Source organism: Ambystoma mexicanum, chromosome 1q, assembly GCF_040938575.1.
Source record: "Ambystoma mexicanum isolate Mex_15411 chromosome 1q, UKY_AmexF1_1, whole genome shotgun sequence".
NCBI classification, from domain to species: Eukaryota; Metazoa; Chordata; class Amphibia; order Caudata; family Ambystomatidae; genus Ambystoma; species Ambystoma mexicanum.
In genome coordinates, this window is record NC_090922.1 from 243,776,484 (window position 1) to 243,800,380 (window position 23,897).

At 47.2% G+C, this 23,897-nt stretch overlaps 1 protein-coding gene across 6 annotated transcripts in view; it reads right to left on the bottom strand.

Moving 5' to 3' along the window:
* PTPRH (protein tyrosine phosphatase receptor type H) overlaps nucleotides 1–23,429 on the bottom strand; it is a 687,535-nt gene extending 664,106 nt beyond the window's left edge. For 2 of the 6 annotated variants that reach the window (XM_069638121.1, XM_069638138.1), the window contains exon 1: nucleotides 23,016–23,424. In XM_069638121.1, the coding sequence (XP_069494222.1) occupies nucleotides 23,016–23,066 (51 nt within the window). In that variant the 5' untranslated portion in view covers nucleotides 23,067–23,424. Of the gene's footprint in view, nucleotides 1–23,015 lie in introns of all 6 variants that reach the window. The other 4 variants (XM_069638112.1, XM_069638104.1, XM_069638130.1 and 1 more) reach the window with 4 other exon arrangements.
* Between the last annotated feature and the right edge of the window lie 468 nt (nucleotides 23,430–23,897).

Genomic DNA, 23,897 nt, shown 5'->3' on the forward strand with positions numbered 1-23,897 from the left:
GATCATTATTTCACAGATGTGGCAGACGGTATGTTGCCATTTTGAAACAAATGTATAGAAATATTTAAAAGGTTTTGGCAGTGGTTTGTCTGTGTTAATCATTATGTGATTTGCAGATGACTTTGGCTCTGATCCACACTCATGAACTGGATAGCCTCAAAACTTGAGAAAAATGAAAGTTGTTCCTGATGAAAGCTCTAAACTGACTATACAGGAACAGAAACATGTCAAGCGTCTGCTAGGAACAATGTACATATAAGTATTTTCATTTTTCCATTGACCGCGTGAGTACTTTGCACTTGGGTCACAGCAGTATAGTATGTATTGTTGGGCTCATTTATGATTCTGGTGGCGCTGATGTAATGAATTGTTCTGATGAGGGTTCGCAATTCAATCAAATGACTCCTGTTTTGATTATCAGATCAAATAGAATCCATTTTAAAATGAGTGTTCTTTGTTAAATAAAAGTTTGTGCAATCTTACTATTGAGAGGTTTACTGAAAATATGTAAATGGGCAGGCATGGACTCGGACCAGGCGGGCCTATATATTTTGTAATGTTAGAACCTGGGTGTTCCTTTCTACGGCATAGTTTGTGGGTTCTTCTTGAATATTTAATGCTCCATTTCTAATCACCAAACATTTTCCCCTTTCATGGGTCAACAGCCTTTCCCGGTCATGCGCTAACTGCTATGTCTGTAGCCATCCAACGTTACTTGCACTTTCATGTGTTTAAATGGACAACGCTTTTCTGAAGGTCATCACGGGGAGTCACTGGGGTGCAGGCCTGTGTGATGGATCAGGGATGGGCTTTTCATTTCCCTTGATTCAGAATCCCGGAGATCATTTCTGACGGTTCCTGAATCCTTGGTATGTCTTTGGATTCTTCTCCTTGTCTTGTTAGCCAGTCAGTCCACAAGGCCATGGCTGATAAGTACGCCTCCACGTGACACGAAGAACATGACGCGCCACGAGAAGCACCTTTGACAGTTTTCCTCTTTCAGGAAGTTAGTTTGGTCACTACACTCAGCCCCCTGGGCTTCTGCATATGCCTTGCGTGCATAGTCGTCCAATGGCTCTCTCGTGCCTTGTTTACAGGACACAAAAAATACTTATGGTGGAAAGAATGGACTGGTTCAGACCTTGGTTTCCCTATTGTCTTCCATCGGTCACTGAAACGCTTCGGACCGGCCTTTCCTTCCAACAATAGGGAAATCAGCTTCCAGCGTGGCCATTTCTGGGTAATATTTAGAGCGACATGTTTAGTACCTACTTTTACATCATTAGTCAGTGAATCAAGAGCAGCTTCAATCGTTCCATAGCTACCACACAAAGACGACTAACATTGGTCCACAAAAGCCCTACCCCGCATGTGACCTGGGCCAAAGGAAGATGGTGGCCCCTTGTAGCCACGAGTAAACACTGCAATCAATTCCCCGAGGCCCAAGTGCATGTGGCGTAGAATAAAAAATAAATAATAATTACAATAATCATTTCGAGAATGTCAAAGTGAGGAACTAAACCCACAGAGCAGGTTTCACATCCATTAGGGTCAACACATAACCTGCAGAGCCCCACCTCCCTGACTCTTAACTCTAAGGATCAGTGTCAGTCTCCAGCAGACCTGCCTATTCTCCAGGCATAGCCTGGGGGTATCCAGATTGGCATGCTCTTCTCCGGATCTCTGGGAAGAGCGTGAAACATATGGGTTTCCAGCATATATGATAGCCGGCTGCCGGCGTTGCAGTCCCAGCAACTCTGAACCACATCTCAATGTGATTACCTACAAACAGATCACTAGCAGCCAATCACATTGCAGTGATCCCATATCTGGCCTCCTGCAAGGGACGAGGATTATTTAGAATTCTTATTGACTCTCATGTCCCACCAAAGCAACAAAATAATGTGGTGGTTAATACTTCAGCCAATCACATTGCAGTGATCCCATATCTGGCCTCCTGCAAGGGACGAGGATTATTTAGAATTCTTATTGACTCTCATGTCCAACCAAAGCAACAAAATAATTTGGTGGTTAATAGTTCCAGCTACTACCTTACAATATTCCGCCAATGTCAACCATATTTTGAGGAATCCCAGTTGGGTACCATAGCTAGGGCCATTGTGGGATCAAAACTGGACTACGCTAACAATCTTTTTAGAGGATTCCCAAACTGTCTCATCTAAAGGTTACAATCCATACAAAATTGTGCTGCCAAAATGTTTACACACTCTATAATCGTGAACTTGTTACTCCACTGGTTGGCTGGTGAGGTGAGGATGCTATTAAAAATCGCAATGCTGGACTTTAAATGCACAATGAACATCGCCACGAAATGTCTGCCATCCAGAGTTTGATTTTACAAACCAAATGGAGCACTTCGTTCAGCTCAAACAAATCTTGCCATGATTCAGAATGAAATCAGCAGGCACAAAAGGGGTTTTGGCACAAGGAACTACTGTCCCTTCCACTTTGAGTGAATATTTAATATGCCTCTCTAAATTCAGGGGTAAACTTAAAACCTAGCTTTTTCCTAAGTACATGCCAGTGGATCCCGATGCAGCTTTTTCGCCCCTGCCCTTGTGCAATGGCACTTTTATGCCTCAGGGTGCTAGAGCCTTGGAAAGGAAATAAACATAACGTAACTGTGTGCCCATCGCAGGAAGCAGCATTATCACACCTGCGCCCTCAGGACAGAACACCAGATGGACACCGCCTACCGCAGAAACCATGGGATCCTCATCTCACCAGCATGCAATTTCTAGTGGCCTGTGCGCTGCCAGTCTATATTCCCAATAGCGCCCTGCGTTTGAGGGAGCAATCTGCAGTGCTCGCCTGATCCAATCCACACACTGCTTGCCTGGGCAGCCCTTCGCAAGAGAACAGTGTCCTCCTTCGCCCTCCAGCCTACTCTGCTCTTTGTTAAAATGTGGGTTGACTCCTCTCGCTGGAGCCAAGGATTGGAATCCTTGAGCCATCTGGATAGTAGCCAGGTAAGGAGGGGATGTGCCACAGCACTGGCTTTGATATGTTGGGAACCTGAAACATTAGTAATAATTGTATGCTAAATTATGTGTATTGAATTATTTGAATTATGTTGCTTTTTGATCCGTTTTCTGGAGAATTTCAGATCCCAAAGAACTATTTGATAGTGGAACAACAGATGTTCTTTTCCCCAATGCAATAGACCTCCATTTTGTATTGTATTAATTTGCCGCCGCCTGCTTGCTCTATTGATAGCTGCTGTTTATCTGGCAATGTTGGGGCTCTTATGAGTGCTAATGATGTTGAATATGATCAGATCCTAGGAATATAGAAATATTCTAAAAGTGACAATACTGGCATACAGCATTTTATATTAACACACAAATATTGAACAAGTGCTTTACAGTGGCAGTGCTGCTATACACTGTGGGCACAAGCACCACTTAAGTATATTTGATAGTGGTAATGATGGCATATATTGTGGCCACTGTGATCATGAACATATGTTTTACAGTGGCAATTCTGGCTTATATTGCATGCACAATCCTCATGAAAATGTGCTTTAATGTGGCAGAGCTGGCATACACTTTCTGCACAGGCATCAGGAAGTGTGCTTTACACTGGCCCTGATGGTATATATTGTTGCCACAGGCCTCATTAAGTCTATTTTACTTTTTAATGCTGGCTATATTGTTGGCATAGGGATCAAGAAGCTGTGTGTTACAATGGTAATACTGTGTTTATTGTCGACACATGGTAATGAGATTTACAGTGGCAATGCCGGCAAATAGTGTGGGCAAAGGCATTATGAAAAAGTATTCAAAAATCCTACCATCCTAGACCTACCATCTATTATGTCTGTTACACTACAGAACTGATTGTAAATGTCATGCCTTTTGTACAATTGTTCACAGAAAGTGTGCTGCAAAATACATTTCAACAAATTTTGTTTTAATTGTTCCTGTGGTAGGCAACCTCCAGAACCACCTTTTGTTTGTTTGGGGTCCCTTGCTATGCTCATTTGCACGCACAAGTTCAGCGAAAATATTTACGCTACTCCTGGAAAAAAATCCCCAGTCGCCACTGGTTGAAGGTTGATGCGATGGGACTTTGGGCAGCAGTAAGGGGCACTCACACTGTCCCCAGCCGTGGTCCTTCCAAGCAGCCATGTTATACAGGTGCCCTGGCAGAAACTGATGCTCACTCCTTGCGATATGAACTCCATGTTATAAACTGCAAAGTGCAGTTTCCGTTCTTTATTCCTTCATCCTCCGAGTTTGTTTCCATGGTAATTTGAAGCATATCGCTTTTTCGACCGTCCAAACGTTGATTTCACACATCACACCAGCACTGAAAACACTACAATTTACTAATAATACAGCAAATCAAGTTCAAATCAATGTGCATCATGCACAGAGCAATCCACAAGCCAGGCACAGAGTTCATGAGAGACAAATTAAGCCTACATCACCCAACAAGGAGGCTCAGATCGAGCAGTGACATCCGTTTGGAACCAAAACCCTACAACAAAAGAAAATTCTGAGGATCTTCTTTCTCTCACCTTGCACCAAAAACTTGGTACGATCTACCAAAGAACATACGTAACACAGCAAATCACCTACTATTCAGAAAACTCCTCAAATCCTGGCTCTGGGGCTTAGACACAACTGAAATGATGATGAATGAAGAAACCGATCCCCAGATTCCCCTAAGCTTTCGCCCATAAACAGAATCTTAGGAAGACAATCTATGGCATACCAACTTACCAAATGAGAGATAGATATGATAGGATGATACCATAGATTAAACACAGCTAGATTGGGATGGAAGGACAAAGACGATATATCAATAGCACCATGGCCTACAAACTACACACGAGCACCAATTACACCACCAACAGAAATAGATAGCAAGGGAGAATGCTAATTTACAGCACCAGTACCAGAGGGGGGGACTAGACACACCCCGTCCCATTACACTAAGTCCAAATACAACACAGCCGGAAACGCACCATGCCATCACTCATAACAATTAGATGGACAAGAAAGAAAAGTGGAAATTATGCCTACCTACGGGACAACTGGATACATAGAACAAGATCTGTAAGGACTAAGATATATAACCCACTAACCCTATGCTCAAATCTCTACATACCTAACTCACCCGAAAATCCACACAACCATCTTCTCGCTCAGCAAACCGCACGCACTTCACCACACTGCAACAACAAACAAACAACACATAAACCACACCACCACCACACAAGGTCTCTCATCGGTCCGATATTCACACCAAAGTTCAGCACACAATGAAAACCGAACTGAAGCCGCCAACAGCACACCACTTCTCTCACTTTACTACTCCCTCTTCACCCGACTAACCCACCCCACCTTCTAGTTTACAGATCCGCCTGAGCGCCAGGGGACCAATTCCGTTGGTGACGGTGCGCTGCATAAATACCTTTAACATTAACATTTCTCCTTTCGGATCCTCTCTCGCTCCGTGAGGCCATGATACCGGAGAATGCCTCCAGTGTTTCCCTTTGTATTCTACCCAATCCTTTCTATTAAAACTGGATTGACGAGTTTTCGGAAAACTGAAACCAGGCATTTATGCACAAAGAGGCACAGTGTGGGCAGAGATCGGCAGGCCCAGTCCAAGTTAGGCCATCCCCTCACTCTCTATGCGCCGGAAACAGGTTGGAACCTGAGGAAAATGCCAATGGGCTGCCCTTCCTCCCCTCTGCACTCACCCGCATTGCATACCAAAACGCGAGACCTTCCCTCGGAATTCACAGGACTAGTTATAGCCCTATAAACTGGCCCCACACAGGGCTGGGGCTACAATGACGCAATTGCAGGCGGCTACATAAGGTGCCACCAGCATGCGAATTTGGGCGGCCATTTCGGCTCTAAAAAAACAGTTTCTCCATTGTAATGGCGGGGCCAGCAAAAGGTTACTCCACACAGGAAACTAGATCCTTGTGCTAGTTCCACCTGAAAACAAACACTGAGTACCACTGGCCCCCACTCTCTCCCAAACCTGCATTGCGGGAACTGGGACACATTCCCACAGAATCGGTATAGGACAAAAAGGGTCCTCCCGGAACATGGCTCTGGAAAATCAAAAGCCTACTCTGCGGGCCGCCATTCTGCACCGCAGCCTCTGTGCACCGGTGTGCACCTGTGGCACTATGCCCGCCTAGAGGGGCCTTTTGTTTGGCTGTAAGGTCAACGGTCCTTTTGAAGGTTCAGGAATTCCCCCAACCTTGCCAGCGCTCGGGGAGTAACTTCACAGCTCAGACTGCAAGCGGCCTGCATGCTTCCCTTTTTGCCTATGAAGCTCAAAGAAAGATTCCGAGTGGCATAAAGCCATGCCTTGGGGTCTTATCATATATAATTGTACAGAGCTCTCTATTTTCAGCAGAGCGTGTACAACTGGAAGCCATAATTAGTGGATGGCTGGAGACACAGCAATAAGTGGGTAATTGAGAGTGACTATTGCCTGCAGCAAGCCCTTTAATAAATCTTAATCTTACAGTCGTAAAGCAGAGAGATTTCTCAGGCTTATGGAACTTTGCATGCTGGGACTTGTAGTCTTCCTTTCATTATTGGAAAAAGAGAGCTTAGCTTTCATACTTAACGATCATACTTTTTGCTGAACATACTACCAACAAATTGTACAAGTTGCAAAGTTGGTTTAGTATATGATGTGTGTATTTTTCACGTCCTTGCTATAAGAACAAAGTATTATTTTAACTCTTGAACCCTTACCCTAGCCACACCCATCAACCCTGTCCCTATCCAAGGTCACGCCTACAGGAGATGCGTTCTCAGGAAGGTATTTGGTAACAACAGAAGATACCTTTGCCTTTCAAGCAGCAAATGTTTCCTGATCACAAAGCAGCCACAGTCCGGCCGCTACCAGACCCCAGACCGGCAATATTGTGGATATTGCAACTATTCAAAGAAAGGGAAGTCAGCACAGGGGGGGGGGGGTCATGAAGAGCACGGGTTCCCTTTAGTGTGCCTGCCTGACACCGTCTTGTCAGCCATGGAGGGCATGAGCTGTAAAATAATGACGTCACACAATGGCCCTGTCCCCGTTTACTTAAAGGGGAATTCAAGATCATAATTATTGCTGTTTTTTAACTCGTACCAACGTCTCCCTTTCACTTTACTAGGTTTTCATCCTTCTTCCAGCTGGTAGCTACCAGGCGTAAGAGGGTTAATAATAAGTATACAAATAAAAGAAATTAAAACCCCAACGATATTAATAATGGCCATTCATGTACAGCCACTGCAAAGCCTCTATTGGGCCTTGAATAATGGGTGTTAGTGGCCCATTGGTTGAAACGTTATCCACCTGGGAAATTCTCACTTATGCTCTGCACAGACAGTTGCAGCAGCAGTGCTAAACCCACTAAGCTACCTTACTAGCATGCATCAGGATGATGGCCCAGCGCAGGAAAGACCTGCCAGTCCGTACATCACGGGCAGGATTTTCAATGTGTTTTTCAAGGGGATTGTGCTATTGTGAATCATGCCCTACAACCCTTCCAACTCATGGGCCCTCATTATGGAGTTGCTGGAAAATCCTGTGGTAGGCGGTGGGATTTCCGGCAACACTGTAACAGCCGTACCGCCGCCTGATATCCCGATGCCACAAGGATTTCACAAGGGCGGCGGTAATGGTTACTCCCCATTTCCATCATGGGAATGGGGACACGGAAGCACCGGCACCGTTTGGGCCGGGGCTTCCGTGACAACCATGTCACTAGGTGCACGAAAACACGGCAGGTCCGGCCTGCCGGGGGATCCGTGGCCCCTACCTGCATCGCTGTAGTGTGGCGGTCCAGAACGGGTGTTGTACGTTGCTACCGGCACCTTTATTTCCAGACCACCATACTTGAAATGAGGCCCATTGTCACAGAATCTGCTCTAGCTGAACTGGGCTTTCGGAGTCAGAGGCATGTTGGTACATTTGAGTTCCCTTCTGTTTACTGCACTGCCCTGGACTCTGACATTCTGCGATATTTTGTTTCGTTCGGGGGAGGGGAGAGTCAGCAAATATTACTTCTGGGAAGATGTAACTACAGATGAACAATATGACAGAATAAAGCACGCTACATATTTCAGAGACGCAGAAGAAGTGAGTGTGTGATGCGTGCATCAACGCGCCTGACATTGACCCAAGTTCGCCTTTTCAGGTGACTGTTGATTTACAGGAACCTAACACTGCACGATGATTATGGTTGACGTGAGGCAGCTCCTCAAAATGGCAGACGGCCTACCACAATGCAGCTGTGGCGTGAGCCCACAGCAAACCCATCAACCCTAGCAACTCGTCCTGGCCTCAGAGTTAATTTTCATCACAAAATGGGCACATGACAACATGCCGTGTTCATTCAGAAGATGCTGCTCCAGTCCTGGTTTTTGCTTTTCAGTCGGTGACTTGTGGTCCTTGATTTATAATGAGGAAATGCAGGCCTACAAGTCCCAGAATGCAAAGTATAAGCAAGGACTATTTCTTCCGTATACGGTGGGACATGTTGGGCTTGTAGGCAAATGTGGCATTACTAGAAAGAATCCGATTGGGGATCCGATCAGACTTAGGGCTGGGTTATGGGGGTTTGCATACAGATTTACCAAAATATGACAACAATTATGGGAAATGGTACGCATGTTCTTGGGGTGCCGGTTACAGTTACGGGGGACCGTGCGCAGTTTGGCTGAGGTGCTGGCTTGGTTGTGGGGGTCCACACGCAGTTTTCACAGGACGCGTGTGTTTGCGCCGGAGGAGCCCGCAAAGGTAGGTCAATGTGCCTGTTTTGGCTTTGTGTGGGGGCATGTCAGCTTCGACTTGTGGATGCCTACTTTGCGGAAACAAACCCATTAATACGCAGAGCGCGCATATTTCCTTCTGCGTGCAGGCTCGTGCAGAGTCGTTCTCGGCGTGCAGGATTTGCAGGATCTCTGCGCACTTTTCCATGAATCGGGCCCATAGTGTGCAATTCTATATCACCTGACAATAGTGCCAACATTTCCTCTTTTCTTTATTACTGTTAGCAAATAAAGTACTTGTAGCCTGATATAAAAGCTTACTTCATAACCATATATATAGCGTATTTCTACTTCTGTCTTAACAAAATAAGATCAGTTTGCTATTGTACATCAGCACAAGAATCGTAGTGATAGCTGTATTTTGAGTATCGAGAAGAGGGTGAACTTTCTTTTTGCTGTTATTGTTGTAGTTCTTAATTCTCTATTGAAAGCGTCATGATGCAGGAGACATACATTAAGATACATGGGAAACCTTTAGGAACGCATGACCCCCCCTGTCCCCATCAGTGGTATTAAATCCACTTGGAATGTTGGTGCAAAATCTTACTATCAATCTGCTTTCCAATCTTCTTAAAATAGATCCTCCTGTTCCACCTCTGCAGTGCTGTCCAGCTTGAGTCAAGACAACCCATGTAAGTGAACTAGAGCCACTGGTATGCTTCTGCGGGTGGATGGCTGCTGGGCATGCCTGATCGGTGTTCTTAATTGCTCAAGCGCCCGAGTTTTGACTCTTCTAATGGTGACCCTATCTACAATTTAGGGAAATGACACAGAAGTCGGTGAATAACAAATTCTGTTTCCAGCTGAGATGGTGCATTTCAAAGCATTTTGTTTTGATATCGTTCTTGCATATCGAGCACATGCCAAAAGGGAAGGAGCGCCCTGCTTGATAGCTTAGTTATGATATGATATGGCTTTTATAACGCGCCTGTACACAAGTGTTTGAAGCTGAGGTAATGGGGCCATATCATACTGTTGGTTAATACATCTCCCGAGTTCTTTCATCTTTTGTAGCTAATTGGTGGTCTGGTGCTAATTATTTTAGCTAAATCTTTATCCTTAGTTAATAAATACCAATGTTTGTTTAGGTTTTTACGGATTTTGGGTGGTTGTGTGCCATAAGTAGTAACGAATCTAAATTATTATTCTTTGTTAGTTTGTAAGAGTTGTGATCTGTTTGTTCCAGATGTTTTCGTAAAGGCATCATCAATGCCTTTTTGGGGGTACACTCAGGCTGTACACCTTGCATTCCTTTCTTTTCATGTATTCACACAGTACAGCTCTTGTGAGCAAATTCTTCGAGCTCTCCAGAACTCAGAATGCAGAATATGTTGCATGCTGTGTAAAGGATGGAAGGGGCAGCCTGTCATAGTGCGTTGTCTGCTGTGTCTTTACGGTGCATAGAAGTTTGGATTTTATTTTGTTCAACTTTGGTTTTCAAATCTAGAAATTCCATTTTTGTTAGACTATAATACCTAATAAAAAGTAACATTAATTCTTGATTTTTAAAAAAAAGTAAAATTGGTGAATGTCAAGTGGTGATTGAACTAAGAGCTAAGAATACGAGCCTGTGACCTAGCTGTTGCAGTTTCTGCTGTTTACAAAGGTGACCCTAACTCGTGTTTGATTTAGTGCTTCATCCAATGAAAGCAATTTAAAAAGAAAAAGGATAATCGGCTCAATCAATCATGAGAAAACATTCTGCTTCAGAGAGTTGATTTGATTTGATTTATTGCTAATAAAGCCCTACTAACCCATAGGCCTCAGAGCGCTACACAAAACAAAAACTTACAAACAACATAAATATAATAAATACAAAGGAAACAACCCAACGGAAGCATCACAGGGAATGGATATAACAGAAAAAAACGTTTACAAATAGTTAACTATCATGCTAAAATTATCAAAATTTGAGGGTCCCATTGGTACAAAGGAATTCAGGTTTAAAAAAATGGTAGGCAAAGTCAGACAATAAGGTCAAGAGTTGTAGAGCCCATAGGCACGTATTTACAAAGTTTCAAGTACATGGGCAAAGTACTAACTCCACAACCTCCAAAGATACAATCACTATTCCCTTGGGAACACCATTTGGCCAAGTCAATTCTGCAGAAGTTTCAGGTCGGAGGAAAGCACTACGCCTGGCCACGTTCTTGCACGTAGCCAGACCAGGACTTTATTACGGAGTGTGTCTCTAGGTTCGTTCTTAGCTGGTCTGGGGACATTAGAGATAACAAAGTTCCGATGGTCCAACACTAGGGCCTTAATGTCGTCATTCTCCTGAATTAAGACATTTTTGCACTAAATGCCCTCTGCGCTCACCTACACAAATCAGTCAAAGAAATTCAAGTTGTCCATGTTTGTCGTGAGTCTCTCATCCAGTCATATTTTTTGTCTTTGGATAGTAATCGTTGTAGTTTTGCTTTTCCCGCTACCGGTTGTGGAATGCAAGGGCCTAATTCACAGAAGCGTTTTGTAATGGCAACCCCCCATTGGAAAACGCTCTGTGAATAAGGGCCCAAATCTCAGAATGCAAAGAAGAAATACAGGCCTGGGTGAGGTGCTCACACCTATCTCTGGGAGATTTGAGTTCTCTGTGGTGGGACAGAAGCGGGAGCTCTTTTCAGCACTCGCCCAAAAGCATTTATGCTTCTGTCCCATTAATCAAGCACCGGAGACCCCAAGCAAGTAAGAGGATCTTTTTAGGGAAAAAGACCTGCCTGAGTGGCAGCTTGTCATAGCTGCTCCTTAGCTCAACTGCCTGCAAATCTGGAGAGCTGATGAGCCTACGTTTCCATTCCAGTGTGGGACGGCCGGGTCTCGAGCCTAGGCCAGGAATCCACCCTGCAATAAGGTCCACCACTGTGCAGTGATCTCCACCTTCACCTGCTTCTCTGGCCCGCATGATCACTGTCCAGTCATGAAGAGAGCCCATTTCCAAGCGTGCAAACTGTGAACATCAAGGCTGCCCTGCTCCCAAATGCAGGGAGATTCTGTTTCGAGTTCTGGTTCTAAACAAATTGAGATTAGATACGACAGCTTCAAATGGTGCAATACAAGGCCGTGAAAACACCTCTATGCTTTGGGAAAGCACCATGTTGGAGCGATTTTATGGCCTCTTCAAAAGCTATTAGTGAAACAGAGACTACCACTTAACATTCTGTGCCCAGCGCACAAAGAATAAAGGTGCTAAGGGCATGATATCTCAGTCACCTCTACAAAGTGTTCAAACCAAATACCTAATAAACTCTTCCTAGATCATCAGACCAGGTAAGTGTTGACCTTGCCATCTGAGCGTCAGACCCATGGAAGTTCTGAACACCCTGAACAAAAGATTCACAACTGAGCTGGCCCACTTAAAGATCTGTGAAGAGGAGAACCTGTTCCTCTTCTGCCAAGATCCAGGAGTCTGCAACTTGTGGCTGTCTATGTGTTTCGGACTACAACGCGCAAATCCCTCACTATTGACTATGCTGGCTAGGGTTGTTGGGAGTTTTATTCAAAAATGTGACTTTGTACAATTGAACAATGACTGCCCTGTGTAGCATATAGCGACATGCAGATCCCGCTATGTCAGTTAAATGTACAGAAGCTGCTTCAAAATCTAGGCTAAAAATGTATATTGCTTTTGTTGGCAGAAACCCAATGGGCTCAAATGTCCAAACAACAGATGGAAGGGCAAGAACTAATCTGCGTTAATTGACTAGCACCTGTCAGCTATTCAGCTTCCTTTCCTTGAAGAGGCACCAACTACAACTTCCATTGCAATAGATGCAACAGCTACAAACCCACAGCTGTGCCAGACAAAATGCCTCTAGCCGTCCATCACTCAAGTGATGCCACAGACTCACTGACCTTGGCTAGATTAGCATACACACCTTAAGGCACTGAATTCTCCCCACAAAGGAATCTTAAGTGGGGCTGGCTCCGGTCCAGGAGGCCGTGCGGCCTCGGGCGCGGCATCAGCAGAAGCGCGGACAAAAGAGGACACCCACACGCTGTGTTGCATTCGCCCGGAACTGCCTCCCACTATCGGGGGCGGGGCTTTTATTAGACGGCCCTACGTCACCGCGCTGCGGGACGTAGGGCGGATATAACATTCCTCCTTTATTTCAAATTAACTTAACATCAACACAATCAACATACTCAACTTCAAACTCCTGACACCAGTTCCCTTTTCACACTATACCAGCTCCCCCTTGTGTGGGATGCCTGGCGACGGGGTCCTGCTCAACATACATAGTCATTCAGCCTCGCGGGCAGCCTCGTGTTGGTTCTCAGACCATACCGCTTCACCTGGGGGCTGTCCCCGCTCAGCTCGTGAATCTGCTCACCTTCACTGCGTGTGTCCCCACCGCCGGGCAGGCTCTCCGGTTGCCAGCTGCGGTCCCATGCGGCTTCTTCTTCTGGGTCTTGTGCCGGCTCTTCGCTGTCCTGTTGTGAGTTGTCGTCGTCTTGACGGCCCTCGCGATCCGTCCAGAGAGTGCAGGGCACGGGCTTGAACCAGGAGGCATTCCTTGTCACTTTCCGGCGTCCCCGGGTCACAGTTATCATGGTCCCGCGCCGGTTGCTGACAGTCCATGGCAGTTCCTCGTACCTGGTGTCTAGCTTGGACTTCGTGGGGTTTTGTAGCATGATGACTTGGTCACCCACTCGATGGTCGGACGGCCTTGCTCTTCTTTTGGCACTCATGAGAGCATTGGCACGTCTTCCCCTCATTTCCATGCGGGCATTATCGACGTCATCGGGGGTCCTGCTTGGGTGATGGGGAATCGATGATCTGATGATTGTTCCGAACATGAGGTCAGCAGGTGGTATGCCCGTGGTGCTGTGTGGGGTGACCCGATAGTTCCGCAGGAACCGGTATAGGTCGATCTTCCACAGGCTGGTGTTTGCCCTTGATACTCTTAGCACCTTGTTGATGGTCCTCATAAAACGCTCGACGTCCCCATTGGCCTGTGGCCACCTTGGCATGATGTGGTGGTATTTGATGCCCAGTTCCTGTAGATATTGCTTGAATTCTTCCCCTGTGAATGGGGGTCCATTGTCACTCTTGATGGTTGTGGGCAGACCATGAGTGGCAAACATCTTTTCTATCACCGGGATGACTACTTCCGCGGCGGTGGGCTCCAGTATCTCGACTTCTGGATAGCGTGAGTGATCATCAATTGCCACCAGTAGATGTAGACCCTCTCTGATTTTGCAAAAGTCAATACTGATCGCTTCCCATCGTGCCCGGCCGCGCTCAGCCGACAGAATCGGTTCTGGATCTGGGGGCCCACCCGTTATCTGGCAGGGCAAACATGTGTTTACTAGGCCTTCGACACGATCGTCGATGTGAGGGAACCACACCCTGTGTCTGACCCGGGCCTTTGTTCTTGCGAGACCTTGGTGTCCTTCATGTGCTAAGGCTACTATCCTGTCTTGCAACTTTGGCGGTATGATGATGCGATCACCCCTTAGCAGTAGCCCTCCTTTGGTGATTGAGAGGTCCTGTCGAACCGTGAACATTCCAGATAGGAACTCCCTAGCCCCCTCGGTTCTGTTGCGGGTGTGCATCATGAATTCCTTCCAGTTTCCTGACATGATGGCATCTTTCACCAGGTCGCAACAGGGGTCACTCTGGGTTTTTGTTGCAATGTCCTCAATATTCACCGCTTTGGGCCTCATGGCGCGAACCACATGGCAAATGTGTTCCTCCGTTTCTTCGGCGATCAGAACTTCCTGCTGAGTAGCTGGCCGTGGGTGTCTCGAAAGGAAATCTGCCGGGTTTCCACTGCCCGGCTGATAGACGAGTTCGAAATCATATTGCTGGAGGTGTAGCAGCCACTTGGTGATTCTAGCCGGTGGGTGCGCCGATGACCCGATGAAGATCAGTAGTAGGGGCTTGTGGTCAGTGATTGCCGTGAACCTGCGCCCATACAGATACATGTGGAAGTGTCGACACCCCCATAGTACGGCAATGGCCTCTTTTTCTATGTGGGAGTACCTTTGTTCCGTTGCTGTGAGTGCCCTGGATGCATATGCGATCGGTCTTTTCTCGCCCTCCGTTGTGACCTGCATCAGGATTGCTCCAAGTCCTACTGGGCTGGCATCCACGAATAGTTCTGTCGGGAGGTCCGTGTCGTAGTAGGCCATCTTGGTTTCAGTCGACAGGGAGTCTTTAATACTCTCAAAGGCTTCCTGGCATTCCTGCCCCCAGTCCCACTTAGTGCTGACCTTTGTTAGTTCTCGTAGCGGTTCAGATAGGGTTGCTAGGTTTCGGATGAATCTGCCACAGTATGTGGCCATTCCCATAAAACTGCGTACTTCGGTGGGGGTCGCTGGGGGACTAGCAGCTTGGACGTCCGCTACTTTTTGTGGATCAGGTGAGATGCCGGTGCGGTCAAATTTGTACCCAAAAAAAGTGATTTCGGATTTTAGAAACTCGCACTTTTCTCGATGGATTGTGAGTCCGGCTTCTTCCAGCCTGCCCAGGAGTGTCTTGAGTCTCGTGATGTGTTCCTTGGTGTCTGGTGCATGTATCAGGATATCATCGCTCACGTTCAATACCCCTGGTATGCCTCTGATGACCTCCTGGATGGTCTGTTGAAAAACTTCTGCGGCCGATGAGATGCCGAAACTCAGGCGCTTGTACCTCCTCAGACCTAGGTGGGTTGAAAAAGTGGTAATGTAGCGCGACTCCCTGTGTAGCTTGAGTTGGTGGTACCCCGCCTTTAGGTCCACCTTCGAGAACACGCATGACCCAGTGAGGTCGGTGATGATTTCATCGATTGTTGGTGTTATGTGTCGTTCCCTTTTTATGGCCGCATTGAGCAGGCGCATATCAATGCAGATCCAGACTTTTCCGGGCTGTTTGGGCTTCCTTGTGACCACCATTGGGGAGACCCACGGTGTTGGTCCCGTGACCTCTTCAATGATGCCGGCAGCTTCCAGTGTCCTTAGCTCTTTCTCTACCTGTTCCCTCATGCGGAACGGTGTTCTCCGGTGTCTCACCGCACGTGGTTGTATCGATTGATCAATGTGTAATTTGATAGTCTTTCCCTTGAGACAGCCTATCCCCTTCTGTAGCTTGGGGTGTTGCTTGAGAAAGTTCTCGACTTCGGCTGCGTTGTCAATCTGGCAGATGAAGTTGACCACGCCTAGGTCTTCAGCCGCATCTCCGCTCAGTAGGCTTTCGATTCCCGCCTTCACGACATATATCTTTGACCACACCTTATGTTTGCCATGTTCAAGAGTGGTGCGGAACCTCCCGATGACTGGTAGGGGTCTCCGGCTGCCGTAGGTAAACAGACGGGTGTCTGTGGATTTGAGTTCAGGTGGTGGTGTTAGGGTTTGGAAAACACTGGTTGGCATGACATTTACCGAGGCTCCCGTGTCGATGGTCATCTGTACGTACTGGCCTTGGATGGTGACCGTGCATCTTCGCCGCCTGGCGGTTCTTGGCGGTGGTACTGGACCCTGGTTCAGTGTAGATACCAGGTATACCTTTCGGCCCTTTTCTTCGCACTCCTTGCCTGCCGTTTGCAGTATGGCTGAGAGATCATCCCCTTCCTCTTCTGTCGAGGAGTTGACTACTGCAACCCTCCTTGCGCTGGCTTGCTTCTTTTTTTTCGGTGACCCCTTTTCCTGAGAGCCCTGCGGGGGCTGTAGCGGCGTGTTCGCTGATCTGCACACTTTCGCGTAGTGATCCTTGCTGCCGCACGCTCCGCACGTGGTGCCTTGCGCCGGGCAGTTTCGCCTTCCGTGTCTTTGGCCACCACACCACCCACATTCCGTGGGTCCTGGTGCTCGAGGTTGCCACCTGTTCTGGGTGTGGCTGCCGCCACCTTCACCTCTCATAACTTGTCTGTCGGAGATCTGGGCGACCATTGCTATGGAGAGGGACGGCTGCAGTTTCTGTAGTGTTGCTTCCATGTTGGCGGCCCTGGAGTGGGCAAGCTCCCGCTGTCGACCCAGTTCCAGGATGTGTTGTAGAGGGATGCCTTTCTCACTGAGCACGAGTCGCCTCAGCTTCTCCGAATGTATGCCATTTATGATTTGTCTTCTAATCTCCCTCTCAGTGTTCGTGAACTCACACGACATGGCCAGTTTCCCCAGCCTCGTGTGGTAGGCGTCTAGAGTCTCATCAGTGGCCTGGATGGTCGTGCAAAAAATGAAAGTCTCATAGTCTGGATTCAGTTGTGGGAGAAAGTGTGCCGTTAGAGCATCCTTTGCACTCAGGTATGCGTCCTGGCCATCATCAATGTTCAGGGAGTTGAAGATGCGTAGCACCTCGTCGCCCACACTGTGGAGTAGATGAGCTTTCATCTTTCTGGATGACGTGATGTCTTTGCATTCCATGGCCATCTCGAACTTTTGTAGCCATAATTGCCATCGGGGTCCACTGGATGATGGGTCGGTGAACAGGTCGAAGGGTTGTACCAGCGTCGACGAACTGCCCTGTGTGCGGGGTGGTGGCGACGCCATCGACAAGTTTGCCGCAATCCTGGATGGCGTGGAGGGTCCAGGAGTTGATGTCCCAGCCGCCATGGTGTCACGTACCTTTGATTTGTAGTTCATGCTGTCGTGCTGGCCTTATGTTGTCCTGCCTTATGGGTTCGTCCGCACTTTGCAGTGGGGAATGTTCTTTCGTGGTGAATGTGCTCACTCGCACTTGTGCGCTGTCTGATGGGCGCCTTGTGGCATGTGCGCCATGCGGGAGAAATTAGAGAAGAGGAAAAAAAAAATTTCTCGACCCCCCTGGGAGGGAGAGGGCTTGAGAGAGGAAAAAAATTCTTTTTTTTTTTTTTTTTTAATTTTTTTGGGGGGGTCACGTCGTCTCTGTGGCCCCCCACCAGGTGTCCAAAAATTCGTTTGGGACGTCCTTGGGGCATCCACGTGTGAATTGTTCTCGAGCGCGTGGTTGCTCGTTTACTTCCTCGTCGCCATTGTTATGTATTACATTACGGAGGGCCCCGCATGTGGGGCTGGCTCCGGTCCAGGAGGCCGTGCGGCCTCGGGTGCGGCATCAGCAGAAGCGCGGACAAAAGAGGACACCCACACGCTGTGTTGCATTCGCCCGGAACTGCCTCCCACTATCGGGGGTGGGGCTTTTATTAGACGGCCCTACGTCACCGCGCTGCGGGACGTAGGGCGGATATAACAGACACCAGCTCTAGATGTCAAAGTGGATGAGTGAGTGTTAAGTATTAAGATAAGCTCTGACATCACATACGCAGACCAGCTGTGGAGCCACGTAGTTTAGTCCAGGAAGGCTTTATTGTACATATATACATATGTATAAGATCTGCTTACTCTCAGTATGTAGAGTAACAATTCAGATAATCGCAAGTGGACACTACAGGTACAGAGACAGGAACAGAGCCACTGGGCAGCCTTTCACTCACAGCCCATACCCCCAACTGCCATTCATAGAACACTCACACAATCACCCACTCAACATTCTCCTGAGCTATCTATCATGCATGCACCAACATTCCATCAGCAGTGGTACAAGACTAACTTACATTACAACAGTGGGGCAGAGAAATGCGCTATCCCTAGGCCTGGGTTATCCCGGGGGGGAGGGAGGGGTGGGAAGCACCCACCCAGAACAGGTATCTTTCTTGTTGCAACATTTGGGGTGAGCGAGGGCCCACAATGGTCTATCGTGGTTTTTACACTTGCACCAATGCTAGCTGTTAAAGCCCTTACAAGAAGCAGAGTGAATGATCTACAGGGAAATCTGGGGAACGCGCGACAGGCCTGTGCCTCTGAATGGCCGGTCGGGATGAGGGCAGGTTCAGTCACATTTCAGATCTGTTTAACAATCTGTTACTAAATGACAGCTCCCAGCACCTTTATCTAGAAGAAAATAAGTCAACTGGGCAAATGCATTGTTTCACTGGTTTTGAAACGACATCTGCTCAATTCTTCATCCTTTCAATGAATACCCAATTCTCATCCAAACTTAATTTAGATTATGAAATGAAAATATTAATCAGCAGAGATTATCTTTAGGAATCCCTGAGAATCCCCTCCTCTATAGTACTTAGTCCCATGTTGGGTAAAAGTGCTCTTTCTGGGGAAAATATAATAGGGATCCCTTAAGTTCCATAATGTCCGAAAAAGATATTAGTTAGTTTTAGCACGTGGAAATCATTACTGACCTCTTCTCAGCCCATCATAATGCTCGGAAGGCAGTCAATACCTGCTGATATTGACTATATGTAAAAACATTCTAGCTTCAGACGCAGAAAGGGAGATAACATAATGTATTCCGCTGTAAGCAAGAAAGAGCAATGCAATTTCCCAGACAGTTTCTTCCAGAAAGTCACTTCCTCTCTGGGACGATCCTTGTTTGTTCACTGCGGCGTAAACAAAACATATGTTCACTTTAGAGAAACTGTTTACTTGCCTACTGTACCGTGATATGCCCACTATATAAAGAAAAACTTTGCATTTAAATACTCCAAAATGAATCCACAATTTATTTACGTGTCTTGTCCCTTTACTTTTCTCAATATTAAACTAACATTTTTTTACTTTATCACCACAACTCCAGAACCTATACTGCCATTGCCACTATGTACAAATAACCCCACAGACCTCATAGGATGGTGTCTGGGCTAATGACCATTCCCCAACTTTTGACCAGAGGAGTGGCCATGTCGTTTTTCGCACGCTAATAGCCCACTCTCCGTAAGGCTATATCATTAACTTCATAAACAGTTCCTTAAATGTTTGGAAACCATCTTATAATGGGATCCACTCCCACGAGGAGAGCATTTCCAGGTTTTTTACTTAGCTATTCAATGTTGACTTCAAATCCATGCCTGCCAATTTCGTTCACTGGGTCCACTGGTGCAGCGGGGGATAAGCACGTAGCCTAGGATCACGCCGTATGGTAAAGTGCGAAAGTAGTTCTACAGATAACAGCTAAACCGCTACATCACATCTCTCCCAACATTTTGGGAGCTTGAGGGAATAGCTTTCAATATGTTGCATTTGTGTGGTTATGTAACAAACATAACATTCTTAAACTCAAGAGTATTGTGTTCAGATGCAGGAGTCTGAACGCATCTTTAAGGACGACAGGTTCATCAAAGTATTCGTTTGAAAAGGTTGGAAGTTACTGTGATGACAGAAAGGTGGTGTTATGGCCATAAGGAAGTTCAACGTCCAAGGACATAATGTTGTTTCCCATTTTTATCTTTAATCACCAATTTTGTCTTGAGCCTAACGATGGCTTGACACCTGGAAAAGTGAATGGTGGAAATGTGGTTGAATTTCTTGTTCCATTTTCTGAGGAGTTGTGCTGCATCGTGTTGCGCTGCTCTAATTGAGGCCAGGTGCATCACCAGAACACTGGTGATGAGGGTTTTGCTGCAACAGATGTTGGAGCTTAGCTTTGCCTGTACTGTGGTTCTGGAATCCTTGGGTGGATGGAAGAGTTTTATCTTGCAGAGGTAGGGTAGCTGATACCAGGTGGTTTGGGACTTCATGGTTGATATGTTTTCGAAAGAAGAGAGTGTTGTCTGTATTGAACACAGTGATTTGGCAGTTGGGGCCGGGTGAAGTGTGAAGCATCAAGGTCCATATCCTTTAGCCAACCTCCAATTGTGTCCTGCTTAGATGGGTGACCAAGTCGAACAAATCCGCTCTTTGTGGGATTGACCTTCAGGTATGTGCTTGTCATCCAGGCATGTATGAATGTGAGGCAATACCTGCGGCATGAAATGTCCCGTGTAGCGCTGACGTTTAGGTAACATTAAATATAATTGACGCATTGGTGGAGGGAGATGTCACAGTCAGTGAGAAGTGATCCGAACTTCTCCATGTTTAGATTAGAGATCACTGTGTGGGTATTAATCCTTGTGGGACTCTGCAGGTGACCGGGCAGTGCTCTGACTGGAAGTTGACCATCTGTATCACTTGGTGTCTGCTCGAGAGGTAAGATGCGAACAGTTGAGAACTGGGCTGAGAAGCTCACTCTATTCGTCAGTAGTCTAGTCAGTGATGTGATCAACCATGTCAAACATGGCAGAGAGGTCGAGGAGGATCAGCTGGCATGGGTCAACTTTGTCCATGATTTGAAGAGAGTAATCTAATACCTGTTTTTTTTGTGTGCTACTTTTTGGTCATAGCCAAGATTGGTAATCGTGGAACAGGCCGTGTTGGTTAATCCAATCACGAAGTTGGTTATCAACTGTCTTCAAAATGATTTTTTCAATGAATAGAGGGATCGTGATCGGTCAATAGTCTGCGAGATCGTCAGAATCAATGTGAGTTTTTTGAGGAGTGGGCATATTTTTCCTGTACACAGCACTGCATGGGTACACAAAGCCATGCAACTGGGCAGCAACAATGTTACAATCAGAAATACTCACATCACGTCACAGTCCTCCATGTTGGTTAAAATCGAAGCTGCTGAGTTTAGTACAGATTTTGGGGAGGGTTAAAGACTGCTGCCCCCTGAGAATTGCCAATTCAAAAGGAGCATAATATTGCATTAAGAAGCTAAACAAGGCTACAGTCTGAAGTGGCCAACAAGAGTGTGAGAGGTGCATAGAGGAAGGAGGAAGACAAGAAGACCATTTTGGATGGCTTGCAGAAAGTCCAACGTTACCAATGAGACCAGTGAATAGGGCAGGACGCAGCAGCGGAAAGAAGTGTTAGGAAACTCCTCAATTTCTCAAAAGGTTGGGCAACCTGTGAAGCAGAGCATTCCTTGCGCACACAATACGTCAGCAGAAAAGGGCAAAGAATATGGTGGAGCTCGCACAGGATAAATGGGGGTTGGGTGCAGAGGAAGCAGGGAGAATGGGAAAGTTATCCCGGGAGGATAGCTGAGCAGCAACGTGCACACCTTGGAAACAAGACGACACGAAGCAACACAGGTTCGATCCCCGGGTCCGTGCTTAGTATTAAGCGCGTTATAAATACGCAACTAAGAGGCATAATCCTGTAACAGCGCCTCGATGCCCCCGGGCTGTGTGAGCGCTTTAAAAATGAAAATAATAAAAACAAGAGGACCACGCCAAACTTTTTCACAGAATATGTCGGCCATAGCTGCATAGGCATCTGGCGTTTAAGGGCCTGATTCACAGAGCGTTTTCCTAAGGGATGGCAACATTGCAAAACGCTTTTGTGAATCAGGCCCTAAGGGTGTGGGGGGCAAAGCTGGGCATAGACTGGAGCATGGCAGAGCTTAGCACCAAGTCAGCGTGTGGTGCAATGATTCGGAGAGCAAGATGAGCAAAGCTATCAGGCGGTCTAAGGGAGGACAAGTAGACCGAGGCCTCTTGGGATTGCAGCCTGGAATGAAGAAGATTCCGAGTTCTGTTAGCTTTGGTGTGGCCATTGGCCAGCACTGGAAATGAGTTATGCACAGGGCTCTATTCCATCCAAAGGGTCAAGCAAACACTTTGGCGATGTGTTCTTCGACAAGGAACTACATCTTGAATGCAGGGACACCAAGAGAACTGATGAAAGCAACAGTAATAAAAGTGCTTCCTGGACATAGAGATGGTGAAAGCATAAAGAGTCATTTTGAGGGCACGGGAAAGCTCTATAACAAGACCGTGGGTAAAGGCACACCTAGAACCCTTCCCGAAGGAGAGTCCATCTTACAACAGGATCTGACGCCTAGATTCCAGAGGAAGACCCCCACCTCGGAACCGAGCTCAAATATGAACACAGGCGGGTCTCACTCTCCTAGTGATATCTTGGAATGCGACTGACTTCAACTACAGCACAGAGGGAGGCAGAGGTCACTGCTCCTCACTGCCACTCACATCCCATGCTATGCGCACTTCAACACACGATAGCCCTGAAAATGTGATTTGCAGAATCCAGCGCTCCACAGTGAGCATGGGCCGCCCACGCCAGCAACTCCTAATCTTAATACATGCTACCTTTAGCATGTCTGTCCACTGAGTCCACTGTGTGTCCACAGACAGCAGACACTAATATTGCAAAGCATGGTTGTCACCGCTCTTCATTGACATGACCAAAGGCTTTCCACGCCAGACACTTTTTAATATATTGGTGGCATGTCAACAAAGGGTCACAGCAGACACCACTGCGCACAAGTTGTCCGCACCAGCAACTTCTTCCCATGTTCCAACCACGACACCATCTTCCAGAGCACGAGCTATTTAACACGTGTCAGCAGGCGCTAACCACGGCCGGGTAATGTTGCTGTCTTACCGTCACTAGTAGCCACACCGATCTGCCAGGTCTGAAGAGAGGGTGAGCCATCTGCACGTGGAGCCTGCCCGCTCCACAGTTTCTCCTGTCACACTCCCAGCTGGGGTGGGGGGCGTGTTTGCGGCCGACTCCTTCCCCCGGCACTGCGGCCGGGCCTGCTCCGAGGCGGCCTCTCGTAACGCGGTCCCCCGCCCTTGTTGCCACGGTCCTGGTAGGGAGCGGTGCAGGTGCTGCCTGGCTGACTTCTCGGTTTCACTGAGCCGGGTGACTGAGAAGTCGAGTGTCGCAGCTGAGTGCCAAGCCGCGGAGGCAGGACTTTAACCTTCCCCTTTTTTTCAATTATTATTCTGCATAGGTCACCACCCAGAACCTAAGAGGAAGTAAAAATGCACAGAGAGGCTTTCACACGCACAATCGTGTTTCTGCGTACTATTCAGCTCGCCGACTTCTTTAGCAAACAAAATTGCTGTTTGGCAAATAATGTCTCTGCCTTGTGTAAACAGAGCACGGAGGGCATTCCAATCCCCGCGGCTCAGACCGTACCACAAAAACGAAAGCTTAATGTTTCTTTATTAAAACGATAGGCGCGACCACTTAGAAGTACAGCAGGTGAAGTGAGGGAGGAGCTGGAAAAGAGTTCCCCCCCCCCCACCGCCACCCCCACTCCCCGTGCCCTGTAGCCAGAGCACCACAGCTGCCTGGTTTCCCTATTTCTGAACAGTCACGAGGCACCACAGCGGATAGCTCGGTGCGTTGGTCGCCTGCTGCAAAAGTCAGTGCGTGACCAATGGGCACAGTCAAACGTCTGGCTTTTATTTTCATCTTTCCGAGGAGAATACAATTATTATCATTAAGTAGTTAACACCATATAGAATTATAGAT